Source organism: Macrotis lagotis, chromosome X (genome assembly GCF_037893015.1).
Source record: "Macrotis lagotis isolate mMagLag1 chromosome X, bilby.v1.9.chrom.fasta, whole genome shotgun sequence".
NCBI lineage: Eukaryota > Metazoa > Chordata > Mammalia > Peramelemorphia > Peramelidae > Macrotis > Macrotis lagotis.
Genome location: NC_133666.1, coordinates 690,960,581 through 690,988,369, shown reverse-complemented (window position 1 = coordinate 690,988,369; position 27,789 = coordinate 690,960,581). Strand labels below are relative to the sequence as shown.

Genomic DNA, 27,789 nt, shown 5'->3' with positions numbered 1-27,789 from the left:
TACTTTGGCAAGATCTCACCTACAACAGAGCTGCACTGATTCACACTTAGGCACTCAATCTCCAAATCTGCTCTTTTGTCCTTGGCTCTTTCTCATTTCCCTGTCTCCTGACCCCATCTCCAATCTTTTGCTCTGTTGCCCTTACCTTCAATAAATGGGCATGGTTCCTCCATTGTACAGCTCACCACAAATGAAATGGTAAGGGCAACCAAACTCCCCCAGCTGCCTCTGGTAATGTGCCCTGCCCAGAACTGTCCACCTTGCAAGCCAGGCCCTGGACCTACAATTGTGGGGTGATTTCAAAAGCCAATGCTGAATTTGGAAATGATCTCTTGGACAATAGCCAGTCTACCTTTCTGGTCCGGAATGATGGTATCTATCCCCTTTACAATCCACTGTGCCTTTTGTTTTACAAACAAAATTGTGTTTTTCAATCACAATATTCTTATTACAAAAGTCTAGGACTCCTCCATCAAAACCAGTCCCTGCAAAACAGCAAGGAAAGATTCCTGAACACTCAAAACAAGTTTGGTACAAGCACAGGTGCAAGTGGGATGACAGCCCAGCATAATCATGGCACTTACTGGGATCTCACAAGGTGCAGGTTGAGAGGCACTCTATCAAATTATAAGGAAAAGAGAAAATGACATGAATTAAAGGGCTGAATTTTTCATGGAACTCCACATTAATATTTCTTACAATACCTAAGCCTAGCAGAAATCTCACAGATAAGAAATATGGAATCACAGAGTTAGGGAAGTACAGGCTAGCTTTCCCCTTAATTATTACCAACTTTAAGTTTGTGGGAGGTGGCCTTTTTCCTATGCACAAGAATTTGATGTTGAGCTCATCTGCATGTCTCATTGGTTGCATGCCACTGATGGTTTCTGCCAAAAATGTCTTACTCAATGTACTGTGAGATTAAAGGAGAATGCACAATATTTGGAAAGGATTAAAAGCAACCCAGGACCTCTTACTAAGTCATTTTCAAAACAATTTTACTAATATAAGTACACTAAAAAGTGATGAAAATTCAGAAAGACATGAGATTTATAGCCAACCAACTTGGGCTTTGAGGTATTGTTTATCTTTTTTCCCCCATTAAAAAGAGGGCACCTTGATCTGTTTTAGACGATGGCCTATCTCCTAGGCCTAATAAAAATGTGCTTGATGGGTCTCTGTATGGAGTACACACTCTTTTCCAGAATGCCTGTAATCTGCACAGCACCGAGTATGACGGAGGAGGGTAAAAACATTCATTTAATTACTAGAATCAGGTTAAATCATCTGCCTTTCTTAATTTGAAATGTCTAACATTCTTGAAGTCATTAAGGAGTTACAGGATACCAGTCATTTTTCTGTCCAAAGCCATTATTTGAGGCTATTCATTTTACTGAAGCAAAATCTAGAACATTTATTGGAAAAGGGCTAGAAATGCTAGCAACTCTTTGATTGCCTGGCTCTCCCTGGGGCAGGTACAAAGGGTCAGACCAAGCCAGTATCCCAATTCATGCTGTGACTACCATCAAAGACTTTATAGGAATATGACCAGCCCAGCAGTGGGTAAACAGAGGTAGAATTAAAGACTCACAATGTTATATGCACAGTTTAGAATTGTTGATGCAAAACCATTAGAGACAGCACACACTTCTTTGATCTGAACTGCATATAAAATCATTCCAAGAGAGACTAAACAATTAAGGAGCTATTTTTGTCTTATTTTGTCTAAGGAAGGGGGGGTGGATCTCTGAGGATAGTCCCATGTTCCAGGGTTTTAGAAATCTTGATCATCTTCCTCCTTATAAAATTTATTTATGATTCCAAATTAGTTCCAGTCTATCAGCAAGGAGAAAAGTGCAAAATTAAGTTAATTGTTCTATCAGTTTCTGAAAAGACAATTCAGTATCTGAGAAGTCAGTAGGGGTTTACTTTGGAGGTCAAGCTCTAAGCTTTGAATTGGTCTCATGAAGTCACTATGTCCAGTCGCACAGTCAACCTCTTTTATTTAGAAAACTGATATGCATTTTTAGCTGACAACCTGAATCTAAATATGGCAGCTGTGTTGGCATATTGAACATAATGAATGGTGTGATTACATCCCAACACTACACATGAAAATGATTTTACTAGGCTCTAAGGAAGTTATAATTATCACTATGACCAAAGGTGTTTCAAAATGTATATAATGTGGGAGATGAAAATACTATTTCTCATATTTTTACTGAAAGTATTCCACTGTGATATGATTTTCTTTCCTTGATTTGTAGATTAAATGAATTGGAAAGTAAGTGATAAATGTTTATATATCACCAAGGTATGTTTATCACATTGCACAAAAGGAAAAAATTTGATACCACCACAGAATTATCTTATAAAGAATAAATAGCAAAGAACTCTGACTATGGATCAACAGGAAGGAAGAAATCACCAAAATCACTTACTCTAATATACTATATTATGGGGACACACGAATCATAAATGAACTCCTAGGTGTCTGCCAGCTCTGACAGCCAGGTCTAGTTATGAAAGTCTAGGTCAGAAGAATCATGACATCATGGACTTAAAGTTGGATGGGAACTTAGAGCATTGTTTCCAAATCTCTCAGTTTACAGATGAGGAAACTAAATCTAGGGATAAGTGACTTGGCCAGGGTCACACAGGAAGTATTTGAGGTAGGAAATAAACACAGCCCTCATGCCCTAATTCCTATTCTCCACTGAGGCCATGGTCCATTTCAACTCTAAAATTCTATATTGCTAAGATCTTCTCATATTCTAAACATCAATTACCAGTAGCCTATTCTAGTTCACTTGCTGCAAAATCCCAAAAATGGTGCCTGAGCAAACATGGGCCTCTGAAGATTCAGGAAACTGCTTCTTTTTCATGAGAAAATGAAGAAGCATTAACATCTCCCAGGGGCCCTGAGCACATCTTCCTTGTTAAGAGCAGGATAGAAAAAGCTCCAGGGATGTCCTTTGCTCTGTCCCTTGGTCCGATACCATACTAATGAGAACATTATCTCCAGCTACAGTGACGAAGTGTCTCAGTAAACAATGCTGACCCCATTTGCTGAACCTCACAGGGGTCCCCAAGTCCAGTTTGTCTGTTGGTCACTGATTAGCTGAATTCACTGTTAGTAGTAGACTCCAAATTGCTCAAAGGAATGATTGTTTTAAGACTGTGCTGACCTTGTCCCTGTCAGAATCAGAGGACATGTTTGTTCCCAAACCCATCGACTTCTTTCCCTCTTCAAGATCACTACTGAAATTTCCCCTCCATCCTTTGCCCCTGTCCTTACCAGGGTCTGATCACTTACATTAACAAGGGACTCCGTGAACTTGATGTGCAGTCTGTAATTAGACAGTGCGATGACGGCATCTTCAGCCCGACCCACGAACTCTGTGCTCTCACCATGAAGTTCCAGGAAAGGAACCTTCAAAATGGAAGAAGAAATCTTTCAAAGTTCAGAAATGGTCAAACAAGTCCTCCAAAGCCGATCCCTATCACGTAACCCATTTGCTATCTTAAAATACATTTATTCAAATAGCAATAGTTGCTAAATATATTTAATTGGTTTTGTCTCTAAAGTTGAGGTCGAAACTTTTCCATAATGAATACTCTGACATGTAGCTTCAAATATGATGACCCTGCACATGCTTGATTACAAGTCTGCAGAAGCTGGATAAGGCCCCATCTCTCTTAAATGGAGCAAATTATGTGAGCTATATGACCTCTGAAATTCTTTGATGGGATAAAAAAGAGAGAGAGAGCACCATCATGTGCAGGTCCCTTTCACTCCACTCTTGACTTCTTAGGATGTCACCCAACCAGGGGAAGTGTTCCTAAGCCTTAGAAGTTTTAGGAAAAAAAGCAGAAAGAACATTCACTCAAGGACAATGAAATGGCAGAGCCATTGCCACAATACTGGAAGTTTGAGAAAGCAGTTTCTGAGGCAAGTGGTCCAAGTATTCTTTTCTCTCTTTTAATAGATGAGGTAATTAAAATGCACTAAGGCTCAGGGGAGGCTAATGGACTTGCCAGCCCATAGTCACACAGCAAGGAGATGCCAAAGCCTCCCACCTCCCCTAGGCATCCTTCCGATCAGACTAACCTGCCTTTGCATAAGCATTCACCAAGGGCCATCAGGGTATGGAGGAGGGGCGACAAGAGACACAGAGATGAATGAGCCACAACCACAGCCTTCAGGGAATTTCTAGTCTGACATTACAGACAAGACCCGTTCATGGCTTAAGAGACATCTTAAGGGCTGTGGCAATTCTCAGGAGGGCAAGATTAGGGAAGGTTTCCTAAAGAAGGGGGCACCTGAGCAAGGCCACGAAGAGCTTCCTGAAAGTGAATGGGGGGGGGGGGGGGAGTTCGAAGGACACACCTTCCAGGAAGAAGGACCATTGTGACCCAAGTATAGAACATGTCTAGCAATGGAAATTGCCTATTTGGGCTGAGTGTAGGACATGTGAAAGGGAAGTAATGTAAAACAAGCCTTGGAAAGGAGGTGAGGACCAGATGACAGAAAAGTCCTGATTGCTAGTCCAGAGTCTGAACTTTCTCGTGGCAGGCAACAGAAAGGAAGGAAAGGTTTCTGAGTAGACAAGTAACATAATCGGAGCTGGGGCTGTGGTATGCAGGAAAAACGGAAAGGGAGACCACAGAGGCAGGGAATCTAATCAGCAACTAAGGGAGCGGAGTCAAATGGAGAAGGTAGATAGGGGGAGTCCCATCCAAAAGCTCGGCGACCTTGTTAGCAACCACACAACTACGGATTGGTCAAAAAGGACAAAAATGACCTAGTCATTACCTGAAGATTCTCATCCTCTCGAATCAATTGCTTCCTGGGAAAGATTTGATTGGCCTGGATGCATTCAAGGCTGTGCTGTGTCTCTTCATCCTGGAAAACCCCAAATCTCTGAATAATGTTGATGCTGCTCTTATTCACCCATAATAGGGTTTGTTCGACAATGACTAATGGGACAATCATATAGAGATTCCAGGGACCCATGAGAAGGATCACTGGGTACCGGAGACCATCTGAATTAAGAAATCTCCTAAAAGTATCCCAATCCACGCAGGAAACAATCAGAAACAGCAAGTTCTTCAACACCCAACGTATAGTCAAAAAGAAGAAACCAAACCACATTTTAATGTAGCTGCTGGTACAGACGTTTAGGAAATATTTATTTTTTTTAATTTGTGTATAAAGGAGGCATCTTTCACTTTAGGCCATCATTCAGGGCAGAAGGACTTACTTAAGGGACAAATAGTTTATTAGAAAACAAATCCAGAAATCAAGATTCCAATTGCTTACAAAATCATTTTCAAATGCCAGAGAAAGTCACACAAACACAAGAAATACAACTGTCAGATATTGGCAAATATAGAAGTTAATTATGTTTCAGCAGTTAAGCAAGTCTCCTCAAAGAGGAAGGTTTTTAACCAAACAAAACAGACATGTATAATTTTGAAAAATAAACCTAACAACTTTGACCATAAAATTCCAATTATGCAATTCACAAATGTAATCAAATCCCAAATAAAAAATAAAGCTTCTGTGACATGTATGTTAATGTCAAATTAAAATATGACCTGATCTGATGAATTCCCACTAGGGTCATGATCGGGCTTTACCAATAGCTTGGAGGACCCCAAATGCAAACCACCAAATTGGATATTTTCTTCCCTCCCTGCCCTCCTCCCTGCTACAAGAAACCAGTATAGATATCAGTTCTGCAGTCCTGGGTCTCCAATCTCACTGCTTTTGCCAGTGAACTTCAGAAGAGAGAAAGCAAAAAAACCCAGAATGCATCTGGCATCCCAAGACTGAAGTTCAAGTCATAACCCTGATCCTTTCTTTATAGCTGTACCATAGCAAGTCATTTCCCTTCCCTGAGCCACAGGTTCCCCATCTGAAAATAAGGAAGACACTTGCCCTAGTCCTCTCACAGATATGTACTGTGAGCCAAGGTCTCTGTCAGGTGCCATGGACTTCCAGGGACCTGTGGGTTCATCTATTTGGTGGAGTCTTGTCCACGTCCTCTCCTAAGAACAGCACACCTTTCAGCCTATGGGTTTCTCCTAACTTCATGGAGGTACCAGTGTGGACCTCTGGTGTCACCACATGCCTACCCAATTCTCTCTTTCTAGCCCACATCTCCCTGATGACAAACAGCTATGACTCCTGTTCTTCCTTGGTTCTAGGGCACAGCTTGCTCCCACCCACTCTTGCTTCTCTTGTCCTCTATGGGAGAGTTATTTTCACTTCTTCAGAGACTGTCAGATCCCAAGCCTTGGAGTCATTCAGCAGCACCAGAAGAATGTTGATCTGAAAAAAAGATGGTTCTGGGTTTTCAGGAGATGTATGGCATCATCAAACACAAGTGCTAACTAACCTGGTCATTGTGATGGTTGCTACTGAAAAGAAGCTAATAGATAAAACTCAGGAATGGCGTGCTTTTAACTTAAATCACTGTGTCTCTTTAAAAACAAAAACCCAAAGGTGATTTTTGTTATTCTTCTTAAAGCTCTCCAAAAGGAAATTCCTAGGGATGGAGAAGAAAAATGCTGGCTGAACTGAATTGAATTAAGAGCCCTTTCCTGGACTCCCACTTACAGTTGGGGAAGGATTGCCAGATGACAGAAAGAGAGCTGGGTGCTCACCCATACCTATAGCAGGTCATTAAAAGAGGAGAAACCTAGTCCTTCTCTGGGTGGTACTGCCTCATAGCACCTCAGAGCTAGAAGATTCAAGATATCACTGCATCCTGTTGGTCTCCAGGGAAAATGTGATTTTGGCAGCAGCCCTGGGGATCTCTGGACTAGTCCAAGCTGCCCCCCCCCCAATTTGGGGAGAGCAGCACTACAGAGCTTCCTCTCGAGGGATGCCCTGATCTGACTGTCCCATGCAAATGGTCAGGAGCAGAAATGAGGCAGGAGGTTAAAAATCAGAGAAGTCATTTAACCATGACACCTTAAGGAGCATTCTCATTCCCCTGAATGATGACCAAGTTCAGTGGACACAAACCAAGCAGTGATTGTGAGGGGGACGATGTCCTAACAGAGGAATGACACAGCCTGGAGGGAAAAGAACAGAGTATCTGTGGCCCCTTGACAAGTCTAATCAATTGCAGAGGAGCCTCTGGGTGCCTTTCTTAGGAGAAAGGAGGATCCTCTGAGATCAGGCACAAAATCCATTGTTATTCTGAATTTATAAAGGTTCCCTAGAGTGGGAGCTGTTTGAGGGCAGGGGCTGTCTTGGCCTTTCTCTGGATCCTCAGGCCTAGTGTCAGCACACAGTAGTCACTTAACATTTATCATCTACTGTTGTGCTGCTCCTTGAACACAGAGAAACAGGATGAGGGAAGATGTAATGAATGACTCGGGGGGACAGGGACAAGATTAGCTGCTGGTCCACAGGATGATGGAGCCCACACAGGCTCAGAGGAAGAAACTCTGGGTCACAGGGGTCTGGAAGAGGGAAGGCCACTAGAGACCCTCCGGGGGGTTTGTGCAGCACCATCTGGATGGGTGAGGTGGGGGTCAGAACCCAGTCCAGACATCCCCGGCAGCATTCCTGCTCACTCTCCCCTCAGAACTCAGGGAGTTTCCTGCCTGGACCTGCCACCTTATGCATAGGTAACCTAGAGACGTGCAAGTCCTTCAGTTTAAGGAGGTGGCAGCAAGGGGAAAGGGCTGGCTCCTATCCCCCCGAGTCTCTACTATGGTAGCTGAAGCTCTTGGCCTCTGCTCTGTGGCCTTGAACCTTCTCATCTAGAAAATGAAGGCACTGCTTCTGAGCCCCTGTCTGGAGCACTCCTCCATAACCACCCTGCTCCTAATCCATGTGCCTGCTATCACTTGGGGCTAGCACATGGAGGGGCTGATATGCTTAGGATGATTGAAAGTCGAGCTACAACATCTTACAGATTCCTGTCAGTCCCACCAATAGATTCATGACACAGTTTAGCTTCTCTAAAGCCAATTTCACTTTTCTCCAACTTCATCCTTTAAGGAAATAACTATCCCCCACCCCAAAAGACCATGTAAAACCAGTAGAAGAAAAACAGCCTCATATTAAAAATGCAATGAAAGCATTTTTGTCTAGTGTATTGGAAAATGTGAAGAAAGGGAGGAAGAGGTGACTGAGAGCAAATGAAAGAGGCTTCCGTTGATTTCCAGTCTTGTGGATCCACTGAGAATCTAGGAGGGAAGGAAAGAGCAGGGATGCTCACATGTAGATCCCCACATCATACAGACTGGAGTAACAGCTTTAGAATGCTTTCCCAAAAACATGATGTGCATGATTGTATATGCAGAACTTAGGTTAAATTATATGTCATCTCAGGGAGTGAGAGAATTTAAACTCAAAATTTAAAAAAAACAAATGATAGAAATTGTTTTTACATATGATGGGGGGGGGGGGGACTAGTGTGTTTTTTTTAAGGATGCTTTCCAAACTTTAACTCACTAGAACTTTCCAACGATGTGAGATGGTGAAAATATTATGAACCCCATTTTATATTTAAGGACACTGGAGTTGCTCACTCAGTGCTCAAGATCATCCTGGAAGAAGCACCTGAACCCGGCGATCTCCCCCTCCAAGTTCAGCATGTTTATCACAACCCCTTGCACTTGTGAGCTGATGGTGTCCCTGCACCCCCCTCTGTGAACAAGAGAAGAAAAAATGCAGTCTTGACTGAACCTTATACAGAGTAAGTGAACTTCTCATCACAATCTCATCACTTATCAGAGAACTGCAGCATGTGAAAGCTAAAAGGGATGCTTATAGATCATCTAGTACAACCACTAATTTGCAGATGAAAAAACAGAGTTCAAAAGAAAAGGGAAATGACTGTCCCAAGGTCTCATAGCTAGTTAGTAGCTAGATGAGGGGAGAAGGTGACTTCTTGGGGCTTCATCATTGATGGCAATGCTCCTCAGACCACCTCAACTATTAAGTATAAGACAGCTGATAAATAGAGGAAAGAGCATCAGACTTGGGATTCAGAGACCTGGATTCCAGATTTCAGTTCTGCTATTTATTAGCTACATAACCATAAGCAAGTCCTTTAATTTAACCTCTCAAACCTCAGTTTTCTCATCTGTGAAATGGGAACAGTCACACAAATAGTCCTAATACCAAAGAGTGATTGTAACCAGTGCACTGTGAACAATAAAGCACAACAAAAACAGGAGATATCATTATGTTACAGGAAGCATATCAAGGGAGGTGCTTCCCCTGGAGCTCTGGACAGAATACCAGCAGTGCAGTCAAGTAGGGAGGCAGATCCATGGAACTGTGGGATATCTGGAGGAACAGGTTTAGGTCTGTTTCAGACTAGCTGAGTGACTATGAGCAGAGAGTTTCTGAATTCTAGTCCACAGAACCTACCTGAGAACCCCAGTTGTAGCTTTACAAACATTATCTCACTGGATCTTTATAATCACCCTGGGAGAAAGGGGCTGGGTTATCACCTCCATTTTACAGAAAACAAACCAGAGTCACTCAGAGGTAGAGTGGGTTGTCCAGAGTCCCCTCAGGTAGCAAGTGCCTGAGGTCTATCTAGACACAGGGTTTCCCAGCTATAGATCCCAGACTGTGCCCTAGGGCTGTCTGGCATAGAGAAACAAGTCCTCAAGTGACCTTTACAAAATACTGCTGCTGAATGGCAGGTGGGCCAGGCCAGTAAGACTACCCCCATTTCTGCTGGGGAATGAGCTACACAATATGTGTAGTGGTGTTTTCAGGGAGATAAGCCAGCCCCCAAACCAGTCATGTACAATTCAGACTGGAGGAGGGCCCTCCTTCCCTTCCTCAAAGAAGTCCTCATATACTACCTTGATAGCCTCTAAGAAGAAGGCTCTCCCCTCCAGAAGATCTCTCATCCACTTCCCATATGCTATCCTCAAAGCTGTTACATCAACTCATGATGTATATTAGAAATAATCTTATGACAAGAAAAGTTACGAATTACCTTCCCTCCTCCTCTCCTTCAGTACCTACTCTACCGTGCCGCCAACTTAAATGAAAGAAGCCTCTAAAAGTGCATATGTCCCCCCCTAATGAAGCTGCATCAGAATGCAAGAGCCTGGCTCCAACCCTTGGGTGGGACCCTCAAAGGCGGCTCTCCCTGGTGAGCACTGCCTGGACTGGGAGGAAGGACAAAAGAGACAGACCAAATGAATGGAAGAGAAAGACTGAACACTATATTACAGAATGGGGTGACAGCTACAAAAGCAAAGAAAGTCCTGGTCCTGAAAGAGTTGGGAAACTAGAGGGAGGTCACAGCCTGGGTCTAAAGGCAGGGGAGGCTGTGTGGCCTGGCTGGAGCTGCCTCGGAGGCAGGCCCCTATCAGGAGAGAACAGGAGAATGCCCAGATGTAGAAAAAGGAAGAAGAGAGGTTAGGAAGGTCCCACACAGACATCATGAAGACCAAAGAGAAATTCTTTCTCTTCAACTTCTGCCAAAATAAATACTCATCAGGCTCTACCTAGTGACCACAAAGCCTCCAGGTCCTCCCTGGGCTTTTTCAGGGACCACCTTGATCCCTATAATAATACTTATAGCTAGCATTTACATAGCCTTAAAGGTTTGCTAAGGGTTTTATAAATATGATTTATTTGACAAGTGCCAATTATTATCCCCATTATACAGATGAGGAGACTGAGGCTGAGAGAGCTTCAGTGCTGGTAAATCTGGCTGATGCCACCACCAAGACCAGAGCTCTGAGGCTTCTGAGCACAACAAAATCAACAACTTAAGATTCCTTCTTCCTCTAAATTCTATGCTCCTGAGATGAGGCCAGAAGCAATGAAAGTCAGGTTCAAGAAAATGTATTAAGAGGTTATGTATGAATCCACCATTTTTGCTGAATGAATTCTGCTTACCATGACAGGAAGCCCAGGTTAGGAGGAGGATCCTCGTCCTAGCTTAACAGATGTCAAGGTTCTTCTTCCTGTTACAGTGAAATCTAGAGAAAAAGGGGAAAAAAATGTCACTGATTTTTTTCAGTTGATAATCTACTTTAAAAGTCTATGGATTGGGGCAGCTAGTGTATAGAGCACCAGCCCTGGAGTCAGGATGACCTGAGTTCCAATCCGTCCTCAGACATTTAATAATTATCTAGCTGTGTGACCTCACTTAAACCCAATGCCTTGCAAAAAAAAAAAAGTCTATGGATTTAGTGAGCTAACCAAAACCAACCCATGAATCTTAATCTATTCCAAAGTAAACTGTCTAAGAATATCAGCTTACTCTGAGGGGTTAAAAAAGGGTCTGATTATACTGAGATTCTCTCCTAGACAGAAAAGATCAACCAAGTGATACCCACAAAAATGGGAATCAGCAAAGCAAAAGCCCCAGATATAAAAGTGAACTAATTTTATTTGTACATTGAAAGTATTTCTACACTTAACAAATAAATGATTAGCTGACTTTGGAAAATATCATGTGCCTTCTTTATTTAAAGGTAGAGGACAACTGTGTCTGGCTAACATGGTTTCCTTGATTTAAAAATTACATCCCGATCAGTTTTAAAGCCTAAATAATTTTCTCACATTTTAATAGCTATAAAGGATTATGTGTCTTATCAAATCAAGTCAATAGAAAGTTTTCCTGGTCCTACCATGTATAAGGAACTGTGGAAATTATGAGTATTTAAGGAGAATTTCCATTCCAGTCAAGGTTTAATAGCCAGTCCTTGGGTATTCACCAAGAGGCCATTTCCAGCCTGGTCCTCAAGTCTACAGACAGATACTGCTGAGGATATTCTAAGAATACTTAAGCACAAAAAACATATGGACAAGCACAAAAGACAAAATGATCCTACGGTGGCAAATGGAGTCAAGACTAAGTAGAACATAGTCACAGAAGAAGGAAGACAACACCTACAGGCAATAGACAAGAATGGGCTAAGGGAGATGGGCCTAGAAAGAAGGGTTTCCATGGGACAATGTTAAGACAAAGTTGGAAAGGAAAATTAGGGTCAGAGAATGCAGTTTGGGATACCAAGCTACAAAAGTTGAATTCCTAAATATGACCTAGAAGGCAAAGGTGATCACTGAAGGTATTGAACACAGGAGTGATTCAAGGAATATTTCAAGAGAACTGTTCTGGTATTCAATAAATTCCAAAGGCTCCCTTGAAGATGTTTTGTCCTTCATTCCCAAAGAAGGCCAGGGCATCAGGGAAGTGATGTCATAACAAGTACATGAATTGGATTTGAGTGAGGGGGTGCTGTGCTAAGTCACCTGCCTTTCTCCTCCAGAGTCATCTGGGTCCAGATGCCAGATATGAATCAGGACAACTGGAGATAGTCCTGGATGTGAGGCCATCAGTTAAGTGACTTGTCCAAGGTCACACAGCTAGTAAATGGCAAGTGGCTGATGCTGGATTCGAACTCCCATACTCCTGACTTCAAGGTCAATGCTCTATCCACTGTGATCTCTAGCTGCCTGGCTCTCCTCTGACATTCAAAGTCCTCCATAACCTGACCCTTTCTTTTTTTAAATTTTTTAAATTAAATATTTAGTTATTCTCATTTTGTACAAATAATTTTTATACATTAATAAAATATTCTTGCTTTAGAGTAAGCAAAATACCCCCTCCCCCCAAAAATAGACTCATTTGAGCAATAAAGTAAAGGCTGGCTTTCTTCTGACATTCAAAGTCCTCTATAACCTGACCCTTTTTTTATTTTTTTTAATTAAATATTTATTTATTCTAATTTTGTACAAATAATTTTTTATACATTAATAAAATATTCTTGTTTTAGAGTAAACAAAATACCCCCTCCCCCAAAAAATACACTCATTTGAGCAATAAAGGGGAAAGAAAAAAATTAAAAATTAAACAAAAATAATAGCAATAATTACAGGTATGGCCAGATGGCACAATGGACAGAGCCCCAGCCCTGGAGCCATGAGCACCTGAGCCCACATCCAGCCCCATGCACCCAACAATCACCCAGCTATGTGACATACAAGCCACCCCAACCCCACTGCCCTGAAAAAACAAAAAAAGAAAAAAAAAAGACCCAAAATAAAATAAAATAGTAATAATAGTAGGGGTGGCTGGGTGGCAGACAGAGCACTGGCCCTTGAGGCAGGAGCATCCGGGTCCAAATCCGGTCTCAGACACCCAACGATCACTGCTATGCGGCTCCAGGCAGGCCACCCAGCCCCATATGCCCTGCACACCCCACCCAAAATAATAATAATAATAAAAAAGGTGCTTCATCTTTGTTCCAACACCAACAACTCTGTTGTGGGTGGATCACATTCTTTATGATAAGTCCATCACAAAAGTTACTTCCATATTTTTCCAAGGTTGCCATTGCTGATCGCAACTCCCTCCTTTCTTATTTCTCCACTAACATGTACTATATTTTCTCTCTCCTTTCACTCTGACTCTGCTGTAGGGTCGCTGAGTGGCGCAGCAGACAGATCCCTGGCCCTGGGGCCAAGAGGCCCTGAGCCCCCCTACCACCCCTTAGACCCAGCAACCACCCGGCCCTATGGTCTGGGACAGGCCTTCCAATCCCAGTCCCTTGCAAGAACTAAAAAAGAAAATGTGTTATATCTGACCACTCTCCCCCCATGGTCCATCCTCTCCTCCATCACTCACATCCCCACCCCTTCTTACTCCAGATGCCTATACCTCATTGAGTATATATGCTGTTTCCTCTCCTAGCCACCTCTGATGAGAGCAAAGATTCCCTCATTCCCCCTTGCCTTCCCCCTTCCATTATCATTGCAATAGCTCATTGGAATAAAGAAAAATCTTATTATATGAAATATCTTATCTTCCATTACATTTCCCTTTTATCTATTGACTCCATTTTTTACACCACAATATATCTTCAAATTCAGTTTTCTCCTGTACTTCATCTATAAAAGCTCCTTCTACCTGCCTGTTAACTGAGAAGGTTCATATGAGTATTGTCAGTGTCATTTTTCTATGCAGGAATACATGCAGTTCATCCTCATTAAGTCCCTCATATTTCCCCCCTCTCCTTCAATCTCTATGCTTCACCTGAGTCCTGTATTTGAAGATCAAACCTTCTGCTCAGCTCTGGCCATTCCAACAGGAACATTTTAAATTCCCCTGGTTCACTGAAAGTCCATCTTTTTCCCTGGAAGAGGACATTTAGCCTTGCTGGGTAGTTGATCCTCGGTTGTATTCTAAGCTCTTTTGCCTTCCAATATATTATATTCCAAGCCCTACGAGCTTTTAATGTAGTTGTTGCTAAGTACTGAATCCTGTGAGATCCTGACTGCAGCTCCACGATATTTGAATTGTGTCCTTCTGGCTGACTGTAATATTTTCTCTTTGACTTGGGAGTTCTGGAACTTGGCTTGAATATTCCTGGAAGTTGGTTTTTTGGGATCTCTTTCTCAGTGGGATCGGTGGGTTCTCTCCATTTCTATTTTGCCCTCTGCTTCTAGGATATTTCTTGTAGTAATTCTTTGAAAATGATGTCAAGACTCTTTTCCTGATCATGACTTTCAGGTATTCCAATAATTTTTAGATTATCTTTCCTAAATCTATTTTCCATATCAGTTGTTTTTTCAATGAGATGTTTCACATTTTCTTCTAATTTTTCATTCTTTTGGTTTTGAAGTATTGAGTCCTGGTTTCTGGTAAATTCAGCAATCTCCTTGAGTTCTATTCTTTGTCTGAAGGATTTGTTTTCCTCAGAGAGCTTTCTTATCTCTTTTTCCATCTGGCCAATTTTGCTTTCTAAAGCATTCTTTTCTCCTCAATAACTTTTTGAACTGTTTTATCCATTTGACCTAAGCTGGTTTTTAGCATGCTATTTTCTTCAGCATTTTTTTGGATTTCCTTGACTAGGCTGCTGACTTCTTTTTCATGTTTTTCCTGCATCTCTCTTATTTCTTTTCCCAGTTTTTCTTCTAACTCCCTCATTTGATTTTCAAAGTCTTTTTTGAGCTCTGTCATAGCCCGAGCCTAATTTCTGTTTTTCTTGGAGTCTTTAGATGCAGGAGTTTGTGCTTCCTCATCTTCAGACTGAGTGTTTTGATCCTTCTTGGGCTCATATGAAAAATATTTCTCAATGGTGTTTCTCTTGTTTCTCTGCTTCCTCATGTCCCCAGCCTGGGCCTGGTTTTGGGGTGCTTCCTGAGCTTTTGGGACACTCCCACAAGGGTCTCAGTGTGTGAGGCTCTGTCCTCCCTCCTGGTCTGTGAATGACCATATGCGGGCCCCTCTGCCACGGGGCTGAGGTGGGGGGGCCCTGCTGTTCTATGGGGGGCCTAGACTGTGATCAGGATCTGAATATGATCAGAACCCCAGAGTCCTGTTCCAGGGGCAGAGCTCTGCAGTCTCTCTCTCTCTTTACTCCCCTCCCTAGGTTCAATGGGCTCATGACCTGGGGACTCCTGCTTACCAGCTCTGCCTGCTTCTGTTTCCTGGATCTGGGCTGCCCCAAGACCACATTGTTTGCTGTGTGCCCTGAGGGCTGGGCTTCAGTGCTCACTCTGGCAGAGGTCCTCTGCTGTTCCCCCAATTTGCCTGGTGCTCCCCAGGGCATAGGTCAGGAAACTCCCCCACTGCTGTAAGCCACAGCTCCCAGTGCCCTGGGGCTGCCTCTGGGAGGCTGGCAAGTTCTTCTGGAGGACCACCCCTCTGGCGGGCCACTCCTCCAACCCCGCGGAGCAGAGCCTTTCTGCTCTTTTCCAGGTTACCTTGAGTAGGAGAACTGCCTCACTGGATCCCTCTGTGGGTTCTGTCTCTCAAAAATTTAGTTAAGAGTCCTTAGTTTAGAAGATTTATGAGAGAGCATCCATGACATGATCCGCTCTTGTCGCCATCTTGGCTCTGCCCCCCAACCAACCTGAGCCTTTCTTACCCTTCCAGTCTTCTTACAGCTTATGCTCCACCAGGTACCCTTTGAATCCAGTAATACTGGCCTCCTAGCTGTTCCACAAACAAGACAATGCATCTATTGGCTCTGAAAATTTTCACTGGCTGTCCTCTGGTCAGGTATACACTTCTGCCTCCTTTGAAACTACTGAGCTCCCTGACTTCCTTTAAGTATCAATTAAAATCCTACCTTATACAGGAATTCCCACAAGAATATCACCTTCCCACAATCCTCTAAATTCTAGGGCCTTCCCCCAGTTAATAATTTTCTCTCCCAGACTGGCCAACAGTGGGTCTTAAGTTAAGCCCAGGGTCCCATTGATTCAGAGTGAATGTAAATAGCAATCTGATTCAGTTTTGTCCAGAAACCCTGAGGGTCTTACAATTTCAACAATTTTTTTTCCCTTTCTTCTTTTCTGGAGTCATCATTCTTTGTCTCTTTTCCTCCTGTCTCTTTTACCTAACCTTAATCACTGAATGGGCTTAGTCTCAGTCAAACTGTGACTGGGAAAGATCTAGCTTTTAAAAGTCAATATCTCCCACTGTATCCAGGGTCATCTCCAGTTCTGATTCATATCTGGTCACTGGACCCAGATGACTCTGCAGGAGAAAGGCAGGTGACTTAGCACAGCACCCCCTCATTTGTGCTTGTTATGGCAATATTCCCCCCCCCTCCAAGTTCCTGGACTTCTTTAAATCTATCCATGGACCAAAATACAGCCCCACTTTTCCTGTAGTACTAGAGGAGGAAAAAAATGTAGACATCCATCTGCCTACTACAATGCAGGGTGTGAGTCTAACATAAAATTACTACTGTCTTCTAAGAATGATGGCTCTAAAGAAAACAGAAACATGGGAAGACTTAGGGGAAGCAGAACTATGAAAACAAGAATGACAACAGCAGCACAGGCAATGTATACCTATATAGAGAAATATATCCCATGTGAATCCTAAAACTGTAAAAAAAACCTTAGAAATATAGGTAGAAATATAGGTCTCATCTCCTTCCCAAAGAAGTAGAAGGAAAAGGGTTTCAAATACTGTAGATACCATGATTTTCCTACTTTGGGTTTTTTTTTTACCTCTTTCTTAAAGAATGGCTCTCTGGGAAAAGGGAAATGGGGAAAAACATTTTTTGCTATGAAGAAAATTTTAAAAGAATGGATACCAAAAGCATTAAAAAGGAAAAAAAGAAATCTGTTCCATTAAAAAAAATAACTCTAGGGGCAGCTAGATGGCACAGTGAATACAGCACCGGTCAGGAGTCTCTGAGTTCAAATCCAGCCTCAGACACTTAATAATTAATTACCTAGCTGTGTGGTCTTGGGCAAGCCACTTAACCCCATTGCCTTGCAAAAACTAAAACAAAAGAAAAAAAAGAAAATAAATTGGACTCAGAAAAGACCAAAATGTCTACAAAAAAAATAGGGGAGCCCTGAGCCGCCACTCATCAGTTCAACTCTGTGTTCTATATGAAATGCATGCTGAGTTCCTTAAAAAAAAAAAAATCAATCAAGGGGCAGCTAGGTGGCGCAGTGGATGGAGCACCGGCCCTGGAGTCAGGAGTACCTGAGTTCAAATCCGACCTCAGACACTTAATAATTGCCTAGCTCTGTGGCCTTGGGCAAGCCACTTAACCGCATTGCCTACTGAAAAACCAAAAAAAAAAAAAAAACCCAAAACAAAAAACAAAACAAAACAAAAACAAAAACAAAAACAAAAACAAAAAAAATCGAAAGATAAGAGTGCTAGGTCATTGTCAGTGATCTCTGAAAGACCAAGGAGAAAAGGGAGAGGAACTGAAACTGGCAAAAAAAAAAAGGAAGTCAGGTATGTATGCAAAGTTATCAAAGAGGGTTCCTTCACCAAGCATCCTGGCATCCTGGCAGTCTATCAACCTGTTCTCATAATGCTTGCTGCCTGTATTCATTATGGAAGGAAATGCCAAATTTCAGTTAGAGCTGAGTGGAAATAAAAATGTAATTTGTTTTCTCATCCAAATTTCCAAGTTCTTGAATCCCAGAGGTTGGGAAGTCATATTCTAGGATGCATTTTTAAAGGGATGAATAAAGTTGTTAACATCTAAAAAAAGGAAGCAGGGATCAATTGTAAAGATCAAACAGTTTTATCAAGGACAAATCTTGACAGAGTTAAAGATGGCAGAGATGCAGGAAGCATTGTAGTGAGCTCCCCATAAAATTCTTCCAAAACAGATGCAGGAAATTAACAAATTGGATCCTGATGAGGAAATCCAAGAAAATGTTTGACCAGCATTAAGGAGATCACATAGGATATAATCTGGCCAGGAACATACATATCAGGAGAAAAAAGATGTCAACTGGCGGTTTTGTCACCCAATCCCCAGGTTCCAGGATACATTCAAGATAGAAGGAAAAAGGGACATATGCTAAAGGAAGTATATCAAGGATCAGGTACAGATCAAAGGAAGTAAACAGAGAGAGGAACAAGTTCAAAGAGTATTGTATAGGTCAGACTCCCATGTGCAGAGCACAGTTACAATTCCGGCTTCTAGCCCAGTCTGAGGTATGGAGAGGAATCACCAGGGCAGTAATCCCAGGCCAAAGGGAAGCCTGTAGTTAACTTCTTCAAGCAAAGTGTCAAAGAAAAGCACAGCCTACACACAAGTAGAAATCCTATAAAAGATGAAACAAGCTGTTTTTCTTTTAAAGTTTTAAAATGTATTATAAATGTTTTTATTCTGTTCTCATTGTGGTGGGGGAGAATAATTTTGCTCAATTAAAAAAAAACAGGTCATTAAAAAACTCATTTACCATCAGGGTTTGTTTAAGGAAGACTAATACATCTGGTATGAGGGTTGCTTTCCAACTCTGATGTCCACCTAAGCCACCTATCTCTCACCTGTGGCTCCAAGAAAGTGTAGCAAACACAGCAGCCACACCCCAACAAACTGTTTTGGCCGATGGGCTAAACAAGGTTGAGGATAACCAAGGAGATCTCAAATCTGTCAATGAGTTAGGGGAGTATCTGCTTCAAGTATGTGAGGACTTCCACTAGTGGAATAGATTGGTTAGATTAATTCATTCTAATGACCATGAAGGCAGCTGAAGCAAGTGCTGTGGAGTGCCTAAATCTTGGTTAGACATCAAAGATGCCAAGATCATCCACTGCATCTAGAGCCATTGTCAATTATCTTGACTCTGTTTTGCCACAGGACTGGGATGACTTTGAAAGAGTGAGGCTGATGATTTTGTGCAACTCTGCCTCACTTAAATACAATTTATGCATGAATCAAAAGACATCACCCATTCCTTTTTACCTTCCTATCTCAAAGTCCAGTGGCTAAAGGCAAGTGATGAAGCTGCAGGTATAGATACACTGGAAGCTGTGGTCCTAACCCTGTACACCCACAGCCCAGGTCATAGGGTCACCTCCTTATCAGAAACAGCAGTAGAATTTAGCAGCTCCCTGGGTGTCTGGGCAGCCTTTTAAAAATCACACTGCTCACTTCCTGATATGAGGAAGGGGCTAGAAAAGTTAATGTACATAAGTCTGCTTACCCAGCCCTGACTGGCCTGATTACTACAGCAGGCAGAGATCCCACACTGCAGCAGAAACACAAAAAACATGATTACACTCTCACCATCGGTACATGGAACACGCACACACTCACAGACACACACAACACAAGATTCAATAGAACTGAAAAGACAAACAGTTCTTGTTGCAAGAGAACTTGTCAGTTAACACATCCAAATAGCAGCACTGAATGAAACAAGGCTAGCAAATGAAGGCCAGTTTACTGAAGCCAGACTGGGGATCACCATGAAGCCAGGGTAGGTTCTGCAATCAAAGTTAATCTAGTCAACAAGCTTGAATGCCACCATAAGGAGTGAATGCCAGGCTCATGACAATAAGATTGCCACTTACAAGAAAATGGAGCCACCATCATCAATGCCTATGTTCCCATCATGACAAACCCTGTTGAGGTCAAAGAAAATTTTTTTGAAAATCTGCAGACCCGTATCATCAATGTACCAAAAGAGGACTAATTTATAATTTTGAGTGACTTCAATGTTAGAGTAGGTTCAGACTACCAAATATGACAGACAGGGAGTCCTAAGGAGGAATGGAGTTGGAAACAGCAAAAGCTATGGTCACCTACTACTAAAGACTTGCACATCTCATGACCTTCTCATCATAAACAGTGTCTTGCATTTACCTAATCACAATAAAACTTCCTGGATGCATCCTCACAGCAAACATTGACATCTAACAGACTATGACTGTAAGGAGAAGAGACAGACAGAATGTGAGAGAATGTGTGCTGCAGTGCTAGACTGATCACAGATTCATCCTCTCCAAGCTAAATATTCACATTCAACCTAAAAGGGAATAGATTGTCCTGCAACAAACACAGGGATGTTTCTCTCTTAGTTATTACTAGGAAGATTCTTGCCAGAGTCCTTCTCAATAGGCTGGATCCTTCTCCTGGAAGATGGCCATCTCCCTGAGAGTCAGTATGGCTTCAGAAAGGGTAGAGAACAGTCAATATGATGTTTGCTGTCCAATAACTTCAGGAGAAATGCCAGGAGCAGAACAAGAGGCCTGTACACAATGTTTGTAGATCTGTAAGGTCTTTGAGACACCATCAGTCTTGAGGGTTTATGGAAAATTATGTCAAAATTTGGTTGCCCATAAGTTCATCAGTATTGTAGGTCAATTTCATGACTGTGCTTCTGGATTCTGGGTGGTGGACGATACTCTTTTGACTTCGTGGTCACCCACCACAAGGCTGTGTCCTTGCTCCCAGGTTTTTTAGCATGATGTTTTCAGTCATATTATCAAACGCCTTCACTGAGGATAAACACAGCCTCGAGGTCAACTACTGCAATGACAGCAAATTCTTCAACTTGAAAAGGCTACAAGTCAAGACTAAAGTGGAGGGAGGGTTGGTGCAGATGATTGTACTCTCAATGCAGCCCCTGAAACTGGGACACAACAAAGTATGGATCGATTCTCTGCTGCTTGTGCTCACTTTGATCTAACCAAGAAAACCCTGGTGCTCTGTCAGCCAGCACCACACCATTCATATGTGGAACCACTGGTTACAGCAAATGGAGAAGTTTTGAATACTGTGGCTAAGTTAACTTCCCTTGGCAGTGTTCTTTTCAGGGAAGTACACAGTGATGAATGAGGTTGACAAAGGCAATGCCAGAACTAGCTCAGAATTTGGGAGGTTCCAAAAGAAAGTGGGTGGTATTAGATTGACCACCAAACAGAAGATCTACAGAACTGTTGTGCTGACCCCACTGTTGTCTGCCTATGAAACCTGGACAGTCTTTCAGTGCCATGCCAGGAAAATGAATTGCTTCCATTTAAATTGTTTTAGGAAGATTCTGAAGATCACCTGGCAGGAGAAAATACCAGATACTGAGTTCCTTTCACAAGCTAAACTGCCAAGCATTCAAATATTACTACTGAAAGTACAACTACAATGGGCTAGCCACACTGTTCAAATGCCGGGAATATGCTTGCCAAAAAAGACTTTTTTATTGAAAACTCACACACAGGGCAAGTGCTAACAGTGGGTTCAGAAAAGCATTATAGGGAAACCCTGAAGGGGTCTCTGCAAAACTTTGGAACTGATTGTGCAGCATGGGAGACCCTGGCACAGAACCACCCAGTATGGTGTGCCCTCATCAGAGAGAATGCTGTGTTCTATAAGCAAAGCAGAATGGAAGCAGCTCAAAAGAAATGTGAGATGCCCAAGTTCACTTCAACTATTTGTGTCTCCCCTGTGGTAGAGTATTTTGAGTTCACATTGCTCTGATGAGTGCAGCTGGATAAGTGCAATTTGTCTCTAATGTAGTGATGCCAATTTGGTCTTCTTCAATAACGAATGACAAGAACCAATCAACAGTAAAGTGGTAAAAGGAGATGAAGAAAAAATTTTCAAAAGAAGAATTGCAAACTATCAATAACTATATGAAAGAATGATTCAAATCCCGAAAGAAAGAAGTTAAAACAAATCATATTCATCACAGTGGTAAAGGTGACAAAGAAACAAAAATGATCAACATTAAGAGATGCTAAAAGAAGACATGCTCACTAATGGACTGTTGAAGGATGGTAAATTAGGGCAACAATTCTAGAAAGCCCTTGAAAACACTATAAAAGTCATGAAGTTGAATATATCTGTTGATCCAGAAATACATACTTCTATTAGACACATGCCCTAAGAAACTTAACAACAGAGGGAATGGTCCTAAAGAGACAGAAATATTCATAGCAGCAGAGTACCAAGTGCCTACCAATTAAGGAATGGCTGAATAAATTAAGGCATATGGATGGTTAACAGAATATTATATTCTTCCAAATAGGAAGAATTCAGAAACACTGGAAGATTTAGATGAATATATCCCGAGTGAAACATGCAAAACTTATGGAATTACCATGATAATGTCAAAGAAACCGAGAATGAAGAACATTAGGCAGTTTGTTGTCTTTCTACACATCTTAGCCTGGCATACTGCAGGCATTTAATCAATGCTGGTTGACTGACCAGGGATGCAAAGGAAAAAAGTGAGGAGGTAATGAATTGCCCCTCCTTTGAGGTCTTCCTTTAAGGTTGGAAACTATGGGAAGGATTTCTGCTCAGATGCAGGCAGGCCTGCATGATATTGGGAGCCTGTGATCATACTTACAAGGATGATCATTATAGACATATGGATGTGGAGTTAAGATGGCAGCATCAGAGGATCCTGGATCTAGAGTTGGAAGGGACACTAGAAGTCCCCTTACCCAAATGGACTGACCCAGATAAAAAAATCGAAAGCCTAGGGGTAGGGAGGGATTTTCTAAGGTCACCCATCTGAGGAGGGACTGAAACCCTCATCTTGTGACTTCAAACCCAGTGTCCTTTCCACTTGACTCCTCCCACTGCCAGGTCAAGTCTGGCTGCAGACCCATGGACCTAAGCAGCAAGTCACTGAATCATTTAGTGGCCCAGGAAATAACTGGGATAGTGGACATTTCTACACTGGCCACTTTTTTTTTAAGTTTTTGCAAGGCAATGGGGTTAAGTGGCTTGCCCAAGGTCACACAGCCAGGTCATTATCAAGTGTCTGAGGCCAGATTTGAACTCAGGGACTCCTGACTCCAGGGCTGGTGCTCTAACCATTGCACCACCTAGCTGCCCCTACACTGGCCACTTCTGAATGATCCAAACCAAAAATTTACACCCAACAAAATAAAGTAACTTACTTTAAATATAAATGCAACAAAATTATAATGGTCAAGTGGGACTCAAATGAAGAGAGAGTTCTCTTCAAAGAGTTGGCAGATCCACAGGTATAATACACTACATATTTTCATACTTTTCACTGTCTTGATCAGATGCTTATTTTTCCTCTTCTTTTCTTTTCTTTTTTTTGGAAGTGTATTTGTTAAAAAATAACATATATAACAAATATAGAGATATATCCATATGGGATGTGTGTGTGTGTGTGTGTGTGTAATATATATTATATATATAATGACTCTAGAAAACTATTACAATGTTAAAAAAATGAAAACTTTTTAAAAGTATATTTGCTAATAACAGAAAAGTGAAGATTCCCCTAATTAATGAAGCTATTAATTATTCTTCCTGCTTCTGAAGCAGGGAAATTTTGGGCACTGAGAAATTTCACTGTGGAGGGCATTCTCCAACCTTTCTTGATTCTTTACAATCTCCATTTCCTAAGCCACTTTGTGCTTTTGGTCATGAGAAGATGTAGCATGTAAAATTACACTCATGTAATGAGTGCTGTCTTAGTCACTCTTGCGATCATTCCTGTGGCATTCCCATTGGAGAATATCTGAAACCAGGCGCTAAACCACTCCTCGAGAACTACTCTTGTTTCGCCCACTACAGAAAAGCTGCCTTTTGTTTTTCCTTCTTAAGCACTTTAGTCTTTTTTACCTCAACTTCTGCTAATCAGCCTATTCACTATCTTGCTGCTTCTCCAAAGAACTTAATCTGGAAACTTTTTTGAGTAACCTTTCTTACCTCCCCGAGTTAGAATGGTAAGTTCTACCCTCCAAGCGAACTCCATTTTTAAGCCCATTTCCTTCCGTCTTCACTTTGATATAATTCTTTAGTCAACACAATACAAAAAAGGAGAAAAAGAGAATGCACTTACCAAATGGAGATTCTTTGTCAATGATTGTTCAAAGACTTTTCTGTTAACACAGTTCACATTGAAACCTAAAAAAGAAAACCCATATTTGTAAAATACAAAAATCTTGATCAAGATCAAGTTTTGTCAAATACCTCTAACAGTATGTCTTCTACCATCAACTGAGACATGAATCTAATAACACTTATTCATGCAACTAAAGAAGGTGCTATAGCCCAGAAAGGGGAACAGGGGAAGCCCTACAGTAATAATAGCTTTCCTAAAACCCAAACATAAAGTATGTTAAAGTATTTGTCTCAATAAAGAAAAGCAAAGATGGAGCAATAGAAGGATAGAAATTTCTCCATTAATGTGTACAAGAAAACTTACTTTTAAGACTGTTTAAGATCATAGCTAACCTTCTTTGTTAAAGGAGTTATATATACATATAGTTTGATTTTTACTAAAGGATCTCGCCTTTTATATTTAGAAGACTCAGTCCAAGTCCCTTATCATAAGTTGAAATACAAGGATCCTGCATCAAGCATGTTCCAATTTGACCTTTCCAGGCACAAAAGAATTTCTCAACTTCCTTCTTTTAGGATGATTTCTCTTTAGAACTTCAGAGGTAGACAGTATATTCCATTAGGTCAACAAGAGCATGTTGAAATAGCTCAAGTCACACAAAGGAAGCATGTATAAAGGGTATAATAAAACTTGAAAATTAAAGAGGTGGTTCAATTGACAGAACATTTACTCCCATAATTAGGAAATTGATTCTTTTACAGCTAAATATAATCAAAGAGAAACATGTTCCCTCCCTCCCATCTCACTATTTAAAACTTTTCTTGGGTTTAAGAAATGACAGACATACTAATACACTCTTAGTGCAGCTGTTAATTACAGCTATGTTTGAAATCACTTTGAATTTAAGACTAAAAAGCAACTATACACTCTGATACAGAGACTCTACTGAGAGACATCCTAAGGAAGTACAAGACAAAAGTTCCCACAGTATCTATCACAGTACTTGTGGTAACCAAGAACAGGAAACAAAGCAGATAATCATGAAAAGAAGAATGCTAAACAAATTATGGTACACAAATGGATTGCAATAGTGCCACAGACTAACGAATGTCTCAATTTAATGAAATATTACTGCATCCAAAGAATTCAAGGAAGCAGGGGAAAACTTAAAGGAACTGATACAGAACAAAAAAAAAGCAGAACCTGGAAAACAATATAAACGATGATTACAAAAATGTAAATGTGAAGAACCACCACAAGTAGCACACACACACAAAAAAAACATGAATACCCTATGGTGTACATGACCACACTTTGCCCCACAGGAGAGGAGGAAGAACATCTGCATCCCTTCCTTACAGAGGTAAAGGACTAGTCATGTGGGCCACTGCAATGACCATCAGATTAGATGGAGATATTGGCTAGTGTCTGTAGACCTGCTTTTTTTCCCTTTTTCTTTTTGTTTTCTTTGATACTGAGGACAGCTCCCTGAGTAAGAGGAGGGATGGAGAATCATATTGGAAAATGAAGTTGATGAAAAAAAAAGATACCAATGAAGCATTTTTGCTGTTGTTGTAATCAACTTTAAATTTAAATGTGTCTCCTCCTGCTGCTGATGTAGTTTGTAGACTCCAAAATTTTAAAAGGATATTAAGTTTGTAGCTTCAAATTAAGAGAATGAGTTACTTAGACATACAGTTATAGAATGTCAAACTTGCAAGACACCCTGGAATCACAAAACAAAGAATGTAAAGATAGAACTGGATGGGAAATTATAGATCATCTCATCACTCAATGCAAATTGCTCTCTCCAAAGATATCAATGAGCTCTTCAATGCCCAATCTAATCGCCTCTTATTAACCTTTCTTCTCTTTTCTAGTTGGTCAATCAATAAAGTTATTAAGTGCCTAATGTGTATCTGCACTGTGCCAAGTGCAAAAGACAGTCCCTGCCCTCATGGAGCTCCCAATTTAAGAGGGGAAACTGCAAGCAAATGAACATATGGAATTCAGACAGGATCAGCTATAAGTAACAACAGAAAATCAACAACATTTGAAACTGCTAAGCCTTCTCTCTCTCTCTCTCTCTCTCTCTCTCTCGCTGGTAAGGACTCTCCCTCTGAGATGATGTTTCATGTAAATATATATATATATATATATATATATATATATGTATATATATATATATATACATACATACACACACATATCTTGTCCATACCTACTTATTTGCCTCTGTCTCTCCCATCAGAATGTGCACTTCTGGAGGGAAAGAGACTTCTTTGCTTTCCTTTGTTTCTCCAATTTAACATAATGCTTGACATACAGCAAGAGCTTAATGTCTGTTGACTGACTGACAAAGAAGAAAACTGAGAACCAGAGAGAGGCAGTGCTCCTGTGGCAGAGCTGAGACCCAAATTCAGAAGTCCTGGGTTCACTTCACATCCAACTGTCTTCATTTTATCAATGAAGAATCTGAAACCCAGAGAGATCAAGTGACTTACAAGACCACAGACACCCAGTTCAGAGATACAAACATATTTCTCTGACTCCATTACCACCCTTTTGATTCAAGTTATTAAGATATAAAAATTAAAATCTGACCTTACAAATCACAAGGGAGACCCCCATGACCTGGGTGGACTATCCTCTATTAAGATATGGGAGAACACCCAGGATCAAAAGGCATAATGTAGAATGCAGACAGACAAAATCCTTTCAGTGAGGGTACAAAACCAGTCAAATACTAAAAAACTTCCCAACACATTATACCAAACTTTTCTTACAGACTCACTCAAGGCTTTTTAAGTCTAGCTATCAAGTCTTTTGCCTCTTCACTTGGATCACTATGCAGCTGCATTCCTAAAGCCCAGTTTGACCACATCACTCCTGCACTCAAGAAGTTTCAGAAGCTCCCTATTGCCCCTAGGATTAAACTTCAACTCTTGGGCGTGACATTTCAAGTTCTTCACTATTTGGCACTAGTCAACTCAACATAAGGAGGAATGTTTTTTAAATCTAGAGCTGTCCAAAAATGTAATGGGTGACTTTAAGAGAGAGTGGTTTCCTACCACTGGGTGCCTTTGAAAGAAGGTTGAATGATCACTTGTGGATTTGAGACCCAGTAGATATCCCCTGAAGACATTACAATCCTAAACTTCTGTAATTCTAGAATTCCATTAACACTGATAAAATCTTTAGTGTGCCAAGGACAGCAATGCAAGAATACTGATGCTAAATATTAGTTTTTGTTTCACAGAGAAACTTTTAACACCATCACCACCAACAATTACTATCACAGCCACCAGCACCAGCATCATTTATATACTGCCTAAACTTTACAATCATTATCTTATTTTATCCTCCCAACAACCCTGGGAGATAAGTGCAGTTATTATCCCTATTTTACAGAAAAGAAAACTGAGGCAAACAGGATGAAGTGACTTGCTGAAGGTCACAATGTGTGAGGCAGGAAATGAACTCAGGTCGTCCAACTCCAGGTCCAGTCCTCTCTGCACTCTGGGGCTCCCAAGCTACTTCAGAGACATTTTCCAAAGAAAACCAGACTTCCTCCCCCCCCCCACACACACACAAAGTCTTTCCTGTTCTTCCTAGTTTTTAAGGCTCTCTCCATCTTCAAATTAATTTACACACACTCCTCTTGGTACATGTGTCCCATCAGCAAAATGCTGGGTCACTGAAGGTAGAGACTGGTAGTATCTGTC

The 27,789-nt window shown here is 41.3% G+C and overlaps 1 protein-coding gene across 11 annotated transcripts in view; it reads right to left on the bottom strand.

Moving 5' to 3' along the window:
- The window catches only part of MTMR3 (myotubularin related protein 3), a 167,822-nt gene that overhangs the window by 60,980 nt on the left and 79,053 nt on the right, over positions 1-27,789 (bottom strand). For 10 of the 11 annotated variants that reach the window (XM_074206309.1, XM_074206308.1, XM_074206312.1 and 7 more), the window contains exons 2-5: positions 24,062-24,126; positions 10,901-10,983; positions 4,817-4,906; positions 3,317-3,433 (exon numbers count right to left, since the gene is read on the bottom strand). In XM_074206309.1, coding sequence (XP_074062410.1) covers positions 3,317-3,433; positions 4,817-4,906; positions 10,901-10,903 — 210 coding nt within the window. In that variant the 5' untranslated portion in view covers positions 10,904-10,983; positions 24,062-24,126. The remainder of the gene's footprint in view (positions 1-3,316; positions 3,434-4,816; positions 4,907-10,900; positions 10,984-24,061; positions 24,127-27,789) is intronic. The other variant, XM_074206311.1, reaches the window with a different exon arrangement.